At 37.5% G+C, this 16,065-nt stretch overlaps 1 protein-coding gene across 3 annotated transcripts in view; it reads right to left on the bottom strand.

Annotated features, from left to right (window-relative positions):
- The window catches only part of ACAD11 (acyl-CoA dehydrogenase family member 11), an 81,613-nt gene extending 65,706 nt beyond the window's left edge, over window positions 1-15,907 (bottom strand). For 2 of the 3 annotated variants that reach the window (XM_010947734.3, XM_010947735.3), the window contains exons 1-5: window positions 15,479-15,907; window positions 5,485-5,584; window positions 3,934-4,059; window positions 2,910-3,071; window positions 1,113-1,277 (exon numbers count right to left, since the gene is read on the bottom strand). In XM_010947734.3, coding sequence (XP_010946036.2) covers window positions 1,113-1,277; window positions 2,910-3,071; window positions 3,934-4,059; window positions 5,485-5,584; window positions 15,479-15,627 — 702 coding nt within the window. In that variant the 5' untranslated portion in view covers window positions 15,628-15,907. The remainder of the gene's footprint in view (window positions 1-1,112; window positions 1,278-2,909; window positions 3,072-3,933; window positions 4,060-5,484; window positions 5,585-15,478) is intronic. The other variant, XM_045511229.2, reaches the window with a different exon arrangement.
- Between the last annotated feature and the right edge of the window lie 158 nt (window positions 15,908-16,065).

Below are 16,065 nucleotides of genomic sequence, written 5' to 3'. Positions count from 1 at the left end.
CTTGCTGTTTTAAGGTACAAGCTTTTATAATTTTTTCAGGTTATAAATTAGCAATCTTTAATTTCCCTACTCTGTAACAAAGTTAGAATTCAGAATTCATCCATGCCATTCATAAAAGGTTACACACACACGTATAATTACATATAAATAATTTAAATATCCAAATTGACTTTCCTATGAAAAATTTCCTGTCTTGATGGTGAATGTGCTCATATGCTTTTATATTATACTTGAACTTTCTATTGATATAGTACTATTTTGAATTATGACAACAATGAAATTTATAATGCTATCTTTCTCTTGTTCTTTTCCTATAAGGAAAGAACATGAAACCCAGAAACTTAGCACATGAATTTACAGCAGCTCTTCCTGCCTTAAAACATCTTAGCAATCTGAGAAAACTAATCAACCCAGAAAATTCTCCCCTAAGGAGGAGGATTCAGGAAACTATAAATCTTTCACATCAATGTCAGAATACTAAATGCCAAGTGTCTGACCCGAAGGGATGCAGGTAAGGACAGAACCGAAGTACTTTCCTCGTTCCCACCGCACTCCTCCAATCCTAGACCTCACTGTGCTCAGTGGAGGAGGGTTACAGTTTTGACTTGTTTGCACTCTTTTTAAAGATTACACTGTTCACATTTACACAGAGCAAGATTATATTAACCTCATACAAATTCTTCTGAAGGTTCAAAAGAATTCTTTTGGAATTCTGTCTTTCCTGAGCTTATAATAATCAAGTTAAAAATTTTTCATATGATAGGGAAAACAAATGAAAATGAACCAGAAGAACAAGCAAGAACATATGGGTAAGCTAAATATTTTCAGTAGTTGAAAAACTTCTTTGAAGAAAACAGTGACATGCATTTAAATTCCCAAATCCCTGTTAAGTAGTAAATCCAACAACACTCAGGATTAGACCCAGCCTTAAAGAAAGGCAGCTCCGTATTCCAAAAAATCTGCAGGACTCATTTCTAAGTTTTGAGCACTGAAGATAGTCCTGAATGTAAGGAAAGAGTGGGGATGAGCTGGGTGCTCTGGGGCAACAGCCATATAGTACTTGTATCACAAATCAGATGTACTCAATTTATTGTAAATATGGCTTATGGTACCTCTTTAGGGTGGAAAACTATGTTATCTAGCTTGAAATCTCCATGAATCAAATTTTCTTCATTGTCATTATCTGGCAAGTTTCTCATTAGCCAGTCAGATAGCTGGCTCATGGCAGGGATGTCCTGATGAGCTGCAGCTTGATACTGCTTTGTCCAGGTTGATACCTAAAGATATATAAATAAGAAAAATGACAGAGCTGAAAGTAGAACGTAAGATCCAGCAATTCTAAAATCAAAACAAAATTTAATTGTATCAAATTTGGTTTTAGTCCTAAAGGCTCAAGACAAATGCCTGTAAATGATACTCATATTAGCCTAAAACATTCATATCAGCCTAGAAACTTCAACATTTAAATCTCTCTTCCATCTAGTCCTATTTTATTTACCTAGATTTTAATCAGGAAAAAAAATACTAGGAATCAAAAGATGGGGGTTCTAGTCTTTATCAGGCAATTATTTTGTGGAAGGAAAACAAAGAACACGCACAAACACACATAGATACCAAAAAAATAGACATAGAAAATTTCTGGAAGGGTCACAAGAAACAAGTAATCCCTGAAAAATGGAATACGAAGGCTAGAAGAAGGGAGATTTTTACTTTTCATTTTAATACCCTTTCTTATAATCCATAGAATCTTCTAAATATATTACAGATATGAAGAGTGCAGAGATTTTTCATTGTTCTTAGAATCGAATGCAAACAAGTCAACCTATTCTCAAAGTCCTCCATCAATTGAGATAATATTATTTATCTGTTTATAACCCTCCACTTTTTAAGGTATCTGTTCAATTTAATGCAGTATAGATCTTCATCTTTGGAATCATAAGAGTTGGGTTTAAATTAAGTCTAAGCCACTTATGTTTATATTACTTAATACCTGAAGGCCTCAGTTTCCTCATCTGCAAAATGGAAGTAATAATATCTATGTCTTAGGGTTGTCACAAAGATTAAACAGAGAGTAGACCCGCATGCACCTAGTGTGGGGCCTGGCATATAGCGAGTATTCTTTAAACCTTAGTTCCCTTCTCTCTCCCTTCAACTCCCTCAAAAAGACATACATACAAAGGGAAACAGCCTCATATAGCTGGGATTTTATCCTTCCTTAAATACACAGTACAAGACCTATCTTTCCCAGGAAGCTTTCCCCACCTAAGGAAAGGCATATTCATATCTACCCTCTGAATGGAACAGCTTTCATGATGAGCACCAGACAATTTACTACCAGATTAAATACCCTTTTATAATATTTTCAAGTTTCATGTAAATGAGATTCATGTATAGGTGTCTCAAAAATGACTACTAGTTTCTTTAGGAGAAGAACTTATTTCATGATATTTAACATAGTAGTCAGCACATATTAAACATACATTCATGCTTAATATATATCTGTTAAACTTATTTAAAAGGGAAAACTATAGAAAATATATTGATAAATTAAGTGAAGAGTTAGAAACACCTTTAAATTTGCATTTATGTACATGCTGTCAGTTACAGAAGCTTTTGCTGAGCAAAATCTAATCTAAACTATAGTAACCTATAATGAAAAAGAATATGAAAACAAATATATGTATGTACATGTATGACTGAAACATTATGCTGTACACCAGAAATTGATATTGTAACTGACTATACTTCAATAAAAATTATTTTATGTTTAAAACAAGTCAATCTGAAGGTTGATATCAAAAGTTGGCCAAGTTTCATAAAAGCATAAAATAACAGGTTTTGATTTTGACTAATAATGTATATTATGTCCAAGAACTTGAGAAAAGGAGCTCTTTGTATGAATGCATTACCTGTCTTTTGCAGTACCCAGCACCTCTACCATATCCTTCCAGCTGCAATGACTGTATATTCAGGGAATGTAACTGAGCCAAGGTTTCCACCATGGCCACATATATGGCTGAGCGTTCTGCTGGGCTAACTCCAGGAACTGTGAAATCACGAAAAATTCGGCCCTATGGAAGGAAGCAATTACAACAGATAATTTTAAACAAAATCTTTTCATATTAGTTATTTGCTGTTTCATCATTCCCTGTTGCCTATAAAAAATATCAGGATACAGTTTTAAAACTGAAACCAATACTTTGTAGAATGTACTAGAAAAACATTCATTTGTGGAACATTTAACATGAGAGTATGATGCCAAAGGGAAAGGACAAGGATACACCAAGATGAACTTAAAGGACAAAAACTATTCTCAAGTAACATTTTCCAAAAAAAATCTTAAAATAATTTGGATTTAGTGTTGTTAATGGATTGATTTCTCTTTTTGGGGTAGTTTTTTCCTCCTACTATCTGGACTCTTAGGTTATTGCTATTACGTATAGCTCTTTACTGACACCTAGAGTAAAATTTAAGAATAAGTCAATACACTCTAATAAATAAATTTGTTCGTTGTCTACTTCAGCAGTCCCCAAAATGAAAGTTTAATACAATATAGGGAATATAGCCAAGATTATATAATAACTAAAAATGGAGCATAACTTTTAAAAATTATGAATCACTATGTAAATTATACATTATTTGTATATCAACTATATTACAATTTAAAAAGTTTTTTAAAGAAAAAAAAAACTCCCATAAAAAAATCAATCTTGCTGACACCTTGACTTCAAACTTCTAGCCTCCAAAACTGAGAGAATACATTTCTGTTGTTTTATGTAAAAAAAAAAAAAAAATAGAAAGAAAGGGAAAAATAGTTTAAGCCCTTGCAAAGCTAATTACCTAAAATGTGGACTAATAAACTATCATTTATTAACATCTAATTCCATAATTTAAAATAAAAGCAACAAAAAATGCTATTAAGTGTTAATTTACCTGCACATGTTCCATCACATAAAATTCTGTTCCAATGAGAGAAGCATCACTGCAGTACAATAAAGGTTTGGGAACAGGGAATCCAGTTGAAAACAAAGCTTTCTGGACTTTAAATTCTCTATCAATCTACAAAAGGATGATCGATTATTAAAAATAAGAAATACAGAAATTTAAAAATTACTTGTGAACTAACATTAAGGCTAAAAATCAATTTTAAAACAGTATTAACAAATAACCCAGAGGATAATAATTCCCTTAATATGTTTCTTAAAAGTAGTCTTAGTGCAATTATTACAATTATAAATTAGGCCAGCACTAAATATCGATAATTGAATTGGCTAAAAGGATAGGCACACACATGGGGCTTATTCCTGGCTCTAATAATATGAAGGCAACAGTTCCTGACCAGAATATTTCACAGATACCATCATAAAACATCTTTTTCTGATCAGTTCTCTGATCACTGGCTCACTATTGTGTGCACTCTCATTCTGTTTGTCTGTCTCTCTCCTGTCTCCCAAGGGGGCTCAGACAAGCCTCTATTCCAACACTCTGGGCACGTTCAGCTACAGGGTGCTGGGGAGGGGGGCAGTGGGTGCTGGTAGAAGGGAAATGCACCCACTCCTTCTTGAGATCAATGGAGGTACTTGTCTCCAAGGCAGGACTGCTGTGGAGCAGAAGATAACTACTGGGAAAGGAGGCAATGCGAAGTAAGCTGGTACTGAAGCAGCAGCCCAAATAACATAGGAGAAGAACCTCTCAGCCAGGACAGATGTACAGCCTTATCACTCAGGACCCATGTTTCTGGGAATATGATAAGGGACCAAGAAGGTCAGAATCTGCATTTTCCATGACTGTGATATTAAACCCACCTCTCAATGGCCCTTCCCCAGTCAGTTTGGCCTGGGAAGCACCTCTTATACATGATCGTAATAACACCCTAAATATGCATCATGCTTTTAATGTTCTCCAAGACTTTGATTTCTGTCCTCTCCTAAAAATCCATAGATAATATTTGTTTTCTGAAAACAGAAAGACTCAATTTTTAACAAGTTTTCAAAGTTGTCACTGTCTAATATTTAGAAATTCTATTAAATAATTACTCAAATATTTCTTTTTATCATCAAAAGATCAAGGGATTATCATAGCAGATATATTAAAGTAATTCAGTAAGTATATATTGTTATAAGATATAATAATGTGCTTTTAAAAACATAATTTAACCAAAGTAAAAAACATCTATAAATGAGTAGCAATGAAAATATTCACCAGGTAACTGTATTCTAGCCAATCGTATAGGAAGGAATCAAACCCACAAGAGGACTGGATATTGCTCAATATTAATAGCCTAAAGACAGCCTTAGATTTCTACCTCAAATCCTTTTTAAAAACAAAAAAGGGTACAATTCTAGTGAAATTTTTATCTAAGAAATAAAATGCATTTCTATATTTAATAATCATGAGATGATTTTTTAAAGCTATTTAAATTGTTTTTGTGTGTATAAAATGCATTTATTTGTCAGCAATTTATCATTGCATTGTATACCATACCTGGTGTGCTTTAGGAAGAAGTGAACCAGGTGGTTTTTTTCTGAGTACATATGCTTGAGAGCCTTTTTGGAGATAAAAGGTTGGATTGGACTGTCCTGATCTAGATAAAAGAGAATCACAAAGATATATTTTCTTTCTTCCCCAAATCCTGCTGAAATGTCAGAAGAAACACAAAATGAAAATAAATCCATTTCAATGCTGGAAAGTCAAGAAGGATGCTATCAGCAGCTCAGAACATGAGTTTTTGGGTGATATATAGCAGATGGTAACACGGTGGCAGATGGAGAATCTGTAATCCATATAGGTAGAAGAGAGGACTTCATTCTATGCCTGCAAATCATGAGTTTTATCAGAAGTACCCCCTAGAACAATGCCTAGATCTAAGTAAATAAACACTGGAGAAGAGACAGAAGATGATCAGTCCAAAAATTAATTAAACATGTTGAAACCGCAGGGTTAGTGTCCTCTGATCTGCTGTTGGAGAGAGAACCTCATATGCGTCACCAAGGTTTAGCACCCAAGTACTGCTGTCTACAATGAGAATTCTGACAAGCAAGGTCCTGGAGTGGACATCTGGACCATGAAGTACAACAGTACCCCAGGTGACTCACAGACACCAGGACACTGACTTTCCTGCCCCGTGAACAGAATTTCTCACGTGGACCAATGAAATACACTCCAGCTACCAAAACTATTCAGTCTATACCTACATTTATAATGTGGATAGTTTTGAATTATCCAACATTTAAAGAATTCAACAGTATGAAAGAGACGCCTTAAACTAAATAAACACAAGAACTAATCCCTAACAGGTAACAGGGGAAAGAGACAAAACATTTTTTGGAAAAAGTTTCTCCCTAGGCCTCCAGCCTCCACCTGTAAAGAACAAGGCAGTCCAGACTGAATGAAACAGTAGCTCTAGGGTCTCTATGTTTCTCCTAAAAGCCAGACCCATCCTCCTGAGCAATCATATCAAAGAGCACCAATCTTGGCATCATCTAATCCTGTATAGGTGCCTTTTAGTATAGGAAAGTGGAGATCATTGCCAATGGTCAGAAAATGGGACCATCTCCAGCTATGTTGTCTGTCTCGACATGGGACAATTTATCTGTGATGCTCCAAGGAGTCAAGCTGCAATGAAACTTACAAAAGCATTTTTTTTTGATGCCAAGTGTCTGATTGGACGCATTTTTGATGATGCAGTCATATACGAAGCCCTGGCCTTTTATGATGATAAATGGCCCAGACGGAATATAAAGGAAAAACTAACAGCTTCTCAATGAAGATACAATTACGTATAACCCAGCAATTCCACTCCTAGAGATATATATCCAAGAGAACCAAAGATGTTCATATAAAATGTATACAAAGATGTTCGTAGCAGCACTACTTACAACAACCACAAAGTGAAAACAAGCCAAACGTCTGCTGACAGATGAATGGTAAACAAAATGTGGTATAGCCATACAATAGAGTATCACTCAGCCATGAAAGAAATGAAGTTCTGATACAGGCTACAACATGGATGGACTTTGAAAACATTATGCCAAGTAAAAAAAGCCAGTCACAAAAGGCCACATATTATGTGATTCTATCTCTATGTAATGTCCAGAATATGTAAATCCATAGTGACAGAAAGTAGATTAGTGGCATCTAGAGGATGGGAGGAAGGGCGCACTGGGAAGTAAGGGTTTCTTTTTGAGTGACGGAAATGTTCTGGAATTAGATAGTGGTGATAGTGTACAACACTGTGAATAAGAACTACTAAATTGTACACTTAAAAAATAGTTAAAATTCTGAATTTTATGTAACATGAATTTTATCTAAAACAAACAAAGCCACACTAAACTAAAAGCATCTCCTCTAAGTATCTACCATGGTTCTAACAAACACAGAAAGATAAAACAAACAAAAACCCCCAGAAGCCAACCTTGGGAAGATTATCACCAACACTGTGTACTGTGAACACAGTAGTAACTAAATTTAACCACTCCAAGCAACAGGCCTCCATAGTCTGGAACCTATTGATGGTATCAATATGGTAAGAATCATCAATGGGCCAAAAGCCGTAATTATTGGTTAGGACTTGGACAAGACATTTGGTGCTAAAAAAAAAAAAAAGTGTTGATTTACAACCAAAGAGGTAGCACTTTTGATTTGTTCCACCTTAATTACAAAGATGGAATCTTTGAATATAAGTATACAGTTATGAACACACTTTTGGTTGGAGAAGACTTTGACTAGACAATCAATCTCACAAGACCCTAAGAGGCCACCCTCAACATTGGTTCACTTAGAAGCACAGGATGAAAGGAGGTAGAGTATGTCACCAAGGCAACATCAAATGAGTTTCTTTAGCAAGGTCCTCACAGTAATCCACATAGCAGTCCAGGATCTACCCATGACTCCTGTGTCCCACTGGTGACAGCTCAGGTTTGAAGGATCGAAACCACAATGGGTAAGTATGGGTGCCACCCTGTCTTAGAAGCTTCATGCTCCACAGAAGCCATCACCTCTAGTGACAGTCCTCTGGGCACAGCTTCGAGGGTCCTAGCAAGGGACATGACCAGGTGCAAGCACTTCCCTTTACACTCAGGGAAACCCAAAGCTAAGCCCAAAGTATCCTACCAGATATTTACAGTTCGTTTACAGGCCTTCCTATAAGTTCAGAGGCAGTTTATCAAACAGATGTTATTTTTACTGTAAGTAATGTTGCTTGGAAACATAGCTGATAGGCCACCTATCCCATTTCCAGAGTAGCAGAGCTAGAAGGTTAACTGAATTTGTCCATAGAGAAGATTTTTTAAAAATCCTTTCCTCACATCATGCTAGACAAGTCTCAGACCCATGACATCATCCTAGTGGGTGGCTCTATCTGAATCTCCAAAATTCAGAAACTTATAAATTCTTAAGATTTTTTTCAACAGCAAGACATTTTTAAAAAGCATCAATCTTGATATAGGTATTACACATGTTTGCAGCTATGTAGGTAATCATCTTGTCCCTTGTCTAGAGATAAATTTGAAAATATTCAGAATTTGCTGCTCTTTGATATCACCCCCTTTCCTTCAGTTTTGAAACCATTGGTGGAGTCGTGACTATTCTGATTAAGTGCAATACAACAGTTCATACCAAGCAGACTTAGACCTTCACATCTACTTTGACAATCAGCCTGGTGATCTCATTTGGGTTTATGAAACCAAGGGGGCAATTCATGAAGGCTATGAAGGATAACAACCAGCTTGGCAAGTTTCAAGTCACAGGCATCCCTACAGCACCCTTTGGATTTGCACAAACTGAAGTAACTTTTAATACTGATGCCAACAGCATCTCAAATGTATTTGCTGTAGATAAGAAATCAAGAAAAGAGAAGATTAAAAGACTAATGTCATGGTGTTTGAGCATGGAAAACATCGAGTATACGGTCCAAGAGACTTAAAAATACAAAGTTGGAGATGAGAAGCAGAAAGGCAAAATATACCCTAAGAATTTGCTCTGATCCTGTGTAGTCAACAGTAAGGCCACGGTAGAAGAGGAGACATGTCCAAGCAGAATCAAAGATGAAATCAAATAGAAGATTCTTTACAAGTGCAATGGAATCAACAAGTGGCTGGTTAAGAAGCAGATTACTGAGGAGGAAGAATTTAACATCAGTAGAAAGAGATGGAGAGGGTCCAAAACCCCACCATTGTCATAGTGAACCAGAGAACCGGAACCATTCTGGGTGGTTCATCCCACCAGGCTGCCTCTTCGGGAACCGTGACTGCAAAAATAGACTGAGCTGACCAAAACACAATATAGTACGTTCCACAGAGTCAGGAAGTTTGAAGGACTCTAATTTGTAGGAAGTCAGTTCAGTGAGTCTTAAAAAAATCATTATTTGAGCTGCTATTTAATATATTACTTATTATAAATAATATAACCTACAATAGTAAATTATATCAAATATTATTTAAATAAGTAATATATTAACTACATTATTATATTTTAATATATTTAAAGTTATAGACATTTTGAATACTTGAATATATACAGAGAAAGAAAATAATACAGGATCACTTTATCCATATAATAAATAAGTGGAAAGTGCTATTCAGGGCAGAACACAAAGCTGTTTTCAAATTGGCATCATTTGAAAAAAAAAAAATGTGAGCCCAGAGCACTTGGTGTGAGACTGCCTTTCCCCAGTCCCAAACATCTAACCCTTCCTACCTTCCATCACTCACAGCACTGCTGACTTGAGACTACCAGGATTGGGGTCATTATATTCTTTACCTCTGTTTATGTCATCAAAAAAGAAGTCCCATATTCCCACGTCACCACTTGCCTACTGTGTTCTAATTCCCTGCATCGTTCCTATTTAGTCTTGCTCTCCCTACCCGTCCCTGCGCCCCAACTCCTGACACCTTTCCACCATGACCCCTGGAACTCATGGTCTTTCGGTAGCATAATCACATACTGCTTCAGTCTCTTCTCTGAATGGACCCTTCACCTTCTCTCTCTGACTAAAACCTGAATGTTCCAAGAGGGTCTATTTCCCTTGTAGGCCTCTTACGTGATAGATGTTTTCTCCACATCACTCATCCCATGGGCCTGGCGTTGGAGTCTGTGTTTTTCTTTATATTCATTGCCACTTCCAGGCTCTCTGACCTTCCTCCTGTCTAAACCCGTCTCCCCAGGTTTGAATTTTGTGTCACGAGACTCTACTGCCCTCTATCCTTTTCGGCTGCATTCACCCGCTCTCAGATCACTCTCCCTCATTGCCTAAGGATTTTAGCTTGATTCACTATTACTCTTATTAATATTACTCCTATCCTAATTATTAATGATTTCAAAATCATGTTCATTCTAACACTCGGGCCTGTCAGTTTCTTGCGTTCTTCACCTATAGTGGTATTTTCCTTTATATTACTTCCCTCACTCATTCTAAAGGACACACCCTCTACCTTATCAATATCAACAACTCAGACACAGCATAATCCTACATTTAAGCACTTTTATCTCTGACCATAGTCTCCTATCTTTCCACTCACTCCCACTAGGACCTCAATTCCAGTGATCCTTCAATCCCAGGACCTACCATCCAGCGATCATGTTACCTTCCCAGGGCCCTTTGGCTCTCCCCACCCCCAACCATGTCCTTCCCTAACTAGCTTCAGTTTGATGGCCAGTTTCATAACCACTCCTCTGAATACATCTTTAATGCACTGCCCTCTCTCACTTCGTGTTATTTGCTTGGCTTCCCCCAACCTGGTTAAATCCAACTCTTTGCCTGCACTCCTATAACTGAATGTAGTGGAGAAAAAAAAACCTAGCCATAATTATTATTTTAGGTTATGTTCCTTGGAAGCAGATCCTGAGAGAAAGATTTGTGTGCAAGCGACTTATTAAAGAAACACTTAAGAAACCAATCAGGAGGGAGAAGCAGGTCAGGGAAGGGGAGAAAGCCAAGCCAGAGTATGACCGGAGACAAAGTCCTCAGAGGGTAGCTTCAGCCTATCTCATAACAGAAAGGGGACACTGCAGTGTAGTCACACCTGAGAGTTATCTTATATCAAAAGCACTAATGATGGTGAGTTCATACTCCTGAACCCATGAGTCACTGGTTAAGGGCTGTATCAGGCACTACAGCATTCAGTGCAAAAGAGGCTCCAGGAGGACAAGGGCAAGCCAAAAGAGAGACACAGGTGCTGGCTACTGGAAGTGGAAGCCACCAAACCAGGGTATGCATGGAAATGGTAAAGAAGAATCCAAGAGAATCTGGGCAAAGAATCAATATCTAATAAAATAACTACTCTTACTTCAAATTCATGACCATGAACCTCAGAGTGACCTCTGACAGCAATCATAATTATACTTCCTTAGCCTGTTCATTCTCCCATGCTCTTGAATGAGTATTTCAATTTCTCCTCTCTCTTCAAACCTCCAACACCTTGTCCACCATCTTCACTCTCAGCTGATTACCCAGCTTTCTATTTCACTGAGAAATGAAAGCAATCAAGTGAGAACTTTCACAAGCTTATGCTACCACATCTCCAGCACCTGTACCCATATACTGTCTTCCCTGCAGAGTCTGTAGAAGAACACCTACATTTCCATCTAAGGACAATCCCTTCTCCTATGAATTAGATCCCATCCTACTCTTGCCTACTCAAGGACTTCATTCTAGCCCTCTCTCCTGAACAAATTTTTCTCTCTCTTCTGGGTCACTGCCATCAACATACAAACATGCTGCCTTTTTAAAGACTTTTATTACACACACATCTTCCTCTACATAAAACATTTATTTCCTTCTTTGTAGAAAACTTGAGTTGTTTATACTCCTTGCTCCAACTCCTCTCCTCCTATTTTCTCTTGAATCCCTGTCAATCAAGCTTTAATTCCTGTCTTCCCATCAAAGTTACTTTTTCAAAGTCACTATTACTGCTATGGTATCAAACTACAGTTTCCCCCCACCTCTCTGGCCACTCCTTCTGAGACTCCTTTTAGGTTCTTCCTTAATTCAACTTCTAAATATTGGGGTGCCTGGGAATAAGTCTGCAGACCTCCTCTTTCTTTATGTAGACTCACTTTCAAGGTAAGCTCTATGCTCTCATGGCTTAAAATACTTTCTCTATGTCAATGACTCCCAAATGTATATGTCCAGTTCAGACCTCTGCCCTGACCTCCAGACTCATATATCCTGCTTACTGTACATATCCACTTGAATGTCTAAAAGGCATTTTGAAACTTAATATTCCAAAACTGAGTTCTTGATATTTCCCTTCAAATCTGATTCTCTACAGTCATATCTATTTCAAGATACTTCCATCCTTCCAATTACCAAGACAAAAATGGAATACTGTTTGTCTCCTCTTTTCTTTCATACCAGACATCTGATCAGTCAGTAAATCCTTCAAAATATAACCACTTCACACCTATTCCACACTACCATCCTGGTCCGTGCTACTAATCTCTCTCTACTGAGTCACTGCAACACACTCCAAACTGGTTTCCTTGCCTTTGCCTCTGTCAGTCAAATACAATAGGCAAAGAGATTTTGTTAAAAAAGACAAATCACTTCCCTGTTCTGCTGCCAAATCCCTAATCTCTCACCATTTCAACTCAGAGTAAAGAATCAAATCCTTTATAACAGCCAACAGAGTTCCTGCTGCCTTCGCTTACACAACTCCAGGCACACTAGCTTGTATTCCCTCCACACATTGAGCACACAATTTATTCATCCCGTCTACTGGTGGTGAACATTGTGTTTTGTTCCTATATTTTTGTCATTGCAAACCATGCAATGAACATTTTTTGAGTTTATCTCCTGATACCATAGTACAAGAATTCCTTGTAAGAGAGTACAACTAGGAATAGAATTGCTGTGTCATGGGGCATGTGTATCTTCCCATCTTCATCATTACAGGATTGTGCCAAATTGTTTTCTAAGATAGTTACATCCTCACTGATACTGCATAAGTCTGTTATCTCATACCCTGCTTGATATTGTCAGACTTTTTTTAAGTCAATATGATGGTGTAAAATGGCATCTCGTCATTTTAATTTGCATTTCCCAAATTACTACAATGTAATGAGGTTTAGCATCTTCAAGTCTTTTGCCCACTTTTCTGTTGGGCTATTGTAGTTCTTTAATCTGGATATTAATCTTTTATCCTTATATACTATGCAAATATTTTCTTTTGTAATTTCACTTTCTTTAAGGATTCTTTTACTGAAAATTTACCAATCATTTCCTTCATGGTTTGTGCTTTTGTCCTTTTTAAGATTTTATTCTCTACTCCAAAGTCTTAAAAATCATCTCTTATAAGTCTTCCAAGTGTTTATAGTTTTGCCTTTAACATTCAAGTCTGTAATCCAACTGAAACTGTGTAAGGTAGTTAAGGAAAGGGTCTAATTTCGATTTTTTCATATCGATAACAATCATCCCTGTATAATTTATTTAAAAATCCTTCCCTCTCTCCAACCCCACATACACTTATTCTCAGTGCTAGCACTGTCACATACCAGAGTTCTATAAATATGTGGGTCTTTTTGTGGATTCTATGCTATTTTATTGATCTGTTTGTCTATCTCTGCACTTAATAACATGCCGTCTTTATTCAAATTTCCCACTTTGTTCTTCTTCTGGAGTGTTTTTGCTACTCTTAGCCCTTTGCTCTTGTACATAAAATTTAGCAGTAATTTTTCAAATTAGAGAAAAATATTAAGATTTTGATTGCCATTACACTGAATCTATAGATCAGCTGGAAAAAAAGAGACATTCACAATATTGAATTCACTATTCGAGAATATGGCATCCCTCAATTTATTTAGTTCTTTTTAAAGTCCTAATACAGTTTTATAATTCCCTCCACAAAGGAGGGAATTATACTATATATTATGCACATACTTCATGAATATTTGAGAAATTTGTATTTTTGATGCTCTTGTTAATTATATTTCTCTGAAAATTATATTTGTACACATTTGTTGCTAAAGTTCAGAAGTGCAATTGATTTTTGCATTCTGAACTTTGATTAAACTCTTTTATTATCTGTAGATTACTGGCTCCTTACTCTGTATATCAAAACACTTTCTAAACATGTATCTGTTAGCTGTCTTCTGTTGATTTCTAAAAAAAAATGTTTTAAGAATGACACTTTAGAATTTCTGAAACTTCCTTTGTGGCCTAACATGTCTTCAATTTTCATAAACTTTTTCATGTGTCTTGGAAATAAATGTGTATTCTCTGTGGGCTAGTTCCATAAATATATACTATTTATGTCACAACGAATTCCACTTATCAAGCCAATTCTGGTTTATTTAACGTTCAACTTCACTCAGAATTAAGTATCTTTCACTTAGATAATTTTCGAAGAACTCTAGGAGATAAATATTACTATCTTCATTTTGTCAAAGAAGGATTCAATGCTCAAAAGGGTTAAATAACTTGTCCAGATTGCCACAGCAAATTTGAACTTTGATCTGTTAGTTTGTTTACAACGCAAGGCTTCTAGGCTAGAAACCTCAGCCATTTTTTTTTAAATTTCACCTTCTTCTTCATCCTACAATATCTACTGCAACAGGTGCCTTTTAATTCTATACCCCCAAATTCTCTGATCCATCTCTTTCTCTTTTTAATTTCTCTGAAATTGGTAGTCAAGGAATACAAATGCCAGTGATAAATGCCACTGGTATACAGTGCTATTACAGTGTTTAAGACCCTTCACCTATATTTCTTCATTTAATTACCAGGATTACTCAGAACAGGCAGATATTTGTTACAGATTATGCACCTAGTTCTCAGAAGGTTCATGTAACAAAGTTTTAAAATTCTCAGGCAATAAGTGGCAGACCTAATTTTCTGGAAGCCAGGACTGCTTCTATAGCTCTGTATTTATCAAAATACTATTTTTAGAATAAAGTTTCTTTTTAGACTATTTTCTATTATAAAACATCAGACTAGAGCCAGATTTATGGTGGGTAACAGTATTCTCAGGATGATCATCCAGTTCCATTCCCTAACTCCAAAAAGAACTAAAGCCCAAAGTGGTGCTGTCATTTGCTAAGTGGAAGGGCTAGGATTAGAATTCAGATCCCACAGCTGGTGCCATTAACTCAGTCTCCAAGAATATGGCCAGTGTGAAGGGAATTACATCTGCTTTTCAGAAAAAAAGATCTAATGGTTATAGAACAAAAGTTGAGGAAAGGCCTCTTCATATACCACAGAGCTTCCAACGGTAATTGATTCACTGAATCCTCGAGGTACTTAATTGTTAAAGATTTCTTCTCATAGCTGGAATCGTGAATGTTACCGTGTTTCCATCATTGCCCTCGAAATGGAGATACCTAGAATGAAATTCGGGTGATGGCAGCTCCCGCCTGCAGAGTGTGTGTCACTGTAGGAAAAAGAAACCTGATGGGGGAAATTGGGAGTTTCCCACCCAGAGCGAAAAGAAGAAAAGCACAAGGTACAGATAACGTTTCTACGGGGGAAGGCCGGCGGCGATACCTGTACTGGGCAACGGTCAGCTTGGCCTCGGGCTCAGCCCCAAAGCCGGGCAAATGCTGTTTTAGGTAGGCCTCCAGGGACCTGCAGTCGAACTTGTGCTGGGGCAGCACTTCAACCGTGTCGGGCTCGCGGGAGGCCCTGGTGTCCATGATCGTTGCTGCCTTCTCAGACCAGAGAGCCGCAGAAACAAGTCTCCGGGGATCGGACACCACTGGGGAGGCGGTGCCACGCAGTAGCCAGGGGCGAGGCCGGAACGCCCCCGGAAGCCGGCTCGCGGCCCCAGCCAATCACACACCGCAGGCGCTGTTGCTGGGCAACACTGGCCGGCCGATTCTCAGGACTTGGGCATTAGTCGGGAAATGCCAGAAGGGCCTCAGGTGTATTTGGGTTTTAAATTTTCAGTCAGCCTCAGAGTTGGAGGCCTCAATTCTAAAGAAAGCAAGCAAAGTAAAGTTAGTCCCTAAGGGCAAGTAAGAACGGCCTGGCCTCTCCCACCTCCAAATTTAATGCACCAGCAGGCGGAAGACCCATAGGGTCCGGTTCAGAAAAGGGCCCGTCAGGACCTCGAACCCAGGAATAAAAGATCC

The sequence above is a fragment of the Camelus bactrianus genome, chromosome 1, assembly GCF_048773025.1.
Source record: "Camelus bactrianus isolate YW-2024 breed Bactrian camel chromosome 1, ASM4877302v1, whole genome shotgun sequence".
Taxonomy (NCBI): Eukaryota; Metazoa; Chordata; class Mammalia; order Artiodactyla; family Camelidae; genus Camelus; species Camelus bactrianus.
Note: the sequence above shows the minus strand (reverse complement) of the source record. Positions and strands in the feature narration are given on the sequence as shown.